Raw genomic sequence first — 286 nt, forward strand, 5'->3', positions numbered from 1 at the left:
CCGGTGTTGTCCCTGGGTCGTCCTGAGGAGGTCCGGTGTTGTCTCTGGGTCCCGGGCTGAGTGTTGCCGGGCAGGGAATGTGACTCGGTTCTATTTGCAGGGATCGGCTCTGCGCTTGGTTGGACCCGGCGGACGGAATGGACACTGTGGAGGAGCAGCGAGTACACAGTCCTCCCACGTCTCTGGTGCCGCGGATCCACGCCGTCATTGTACAGAAACTTCACCACAATAACCCGCTGATCCCGACTTCTGTCTGTGAGACCCAGGAGAGTAAGCAATGTGAGTC

General features: G+C 59.4%; 1 protein-coding gene across 1 annotated transcript in view; it reads left to right on the forward strand.

Annotated features, from left to right (window-relative positions):
* The window catches only part of MCMBP (minichromosome maintenance complex binding protein), a gene marked incomplete at its 5' end in the record, with an annotated part of 14,318 nt that overhangs the window by 2,142 nt on the left and 11,890 nt on the right, over positions 1–286 (forward strand). Inside the window, one exon of the mRNA XM_018575639.1 lies at positions 101–283. Coding sequence (XP_018431141.1) covers positions 101–283 — 183 coding nt within the window. The remainder of the gene's footprint in view (positions 1–100; positions 284–286) is intronic.

This window comes from Nanorana parkeri, unplaced genomic scaffold (genome assembly GCF_000935625.1).
Source record: "Nanorana parkeri isolate BGI_ZX_2015 unplaced genomic scaffold, ASM93562v1 scaffold4314, whole genome shotgun sequence".
Lineage (NCBI taxonomy): Eukaryota > Metazoa > Chordata > Amphibia > Anura > Dicroglossidae > Nanorana > Nanorana parkeri.